This window comes from Penaeus monodon, chromosome 32, assembly GCF_015228065.2.
Source record: "Penaeus monodon isolate SGIC_2016 chromosome 32, NSTDA_Pmon_1, whole genome shotgun sequence".
NCBI lineage: Eukaryota > Metazoa > Arthropoda > Malacostraca > Decapoda > Penaeidae > Penaeus > Penaeus monodon.
In genome coordinates, this window is record NC_051417.1 from 32,163,163 (window position 1) to 32,163,377 (window position 215).

The 215-nt window shown below is 55.3% G+C and overlaps 1 protein-coding gene across 1 annotated transcript in view; it reads right to left on the minus strand.

Moving 5' to 3' along the window:
• LOC119593819 overlaps positions 1–215 on the minus strand; it is a gene marked incomplete in the record, with an annotated part of 10,957 nt that overhangs the window by 2,345 nt on the left and 8,397 nt on the right. Inside the window, 1 exon segment of the mRNA XM_037942849.1 lies at positions 82–195. Within this exon segment, the coding sequence (XP_037798777.1) occupies positions 82–195 (114 nt within the window).

Below are 215 nucleotides of genomic sequence, written 5' to 3' on the forward strand. Positions count from 1 at the left end.
GCTTTTCTCCTCGTACCCAGTCACACCCACTGCAAAACAACTTCAAACTCATTGCACGCCAACCCCCCCCCCCCACCCTACCTGGCCATGAACGTCCCTCGTGGTGTTAGAAGCAGCAAGTCCAACGTTATAGAAATGAATGTTGCGCGAGTGGTTGTGGTTCCCCGTCGCCATCGAGGGATCGAACGCCCACACCTGCAACAGAAGGCTGACTT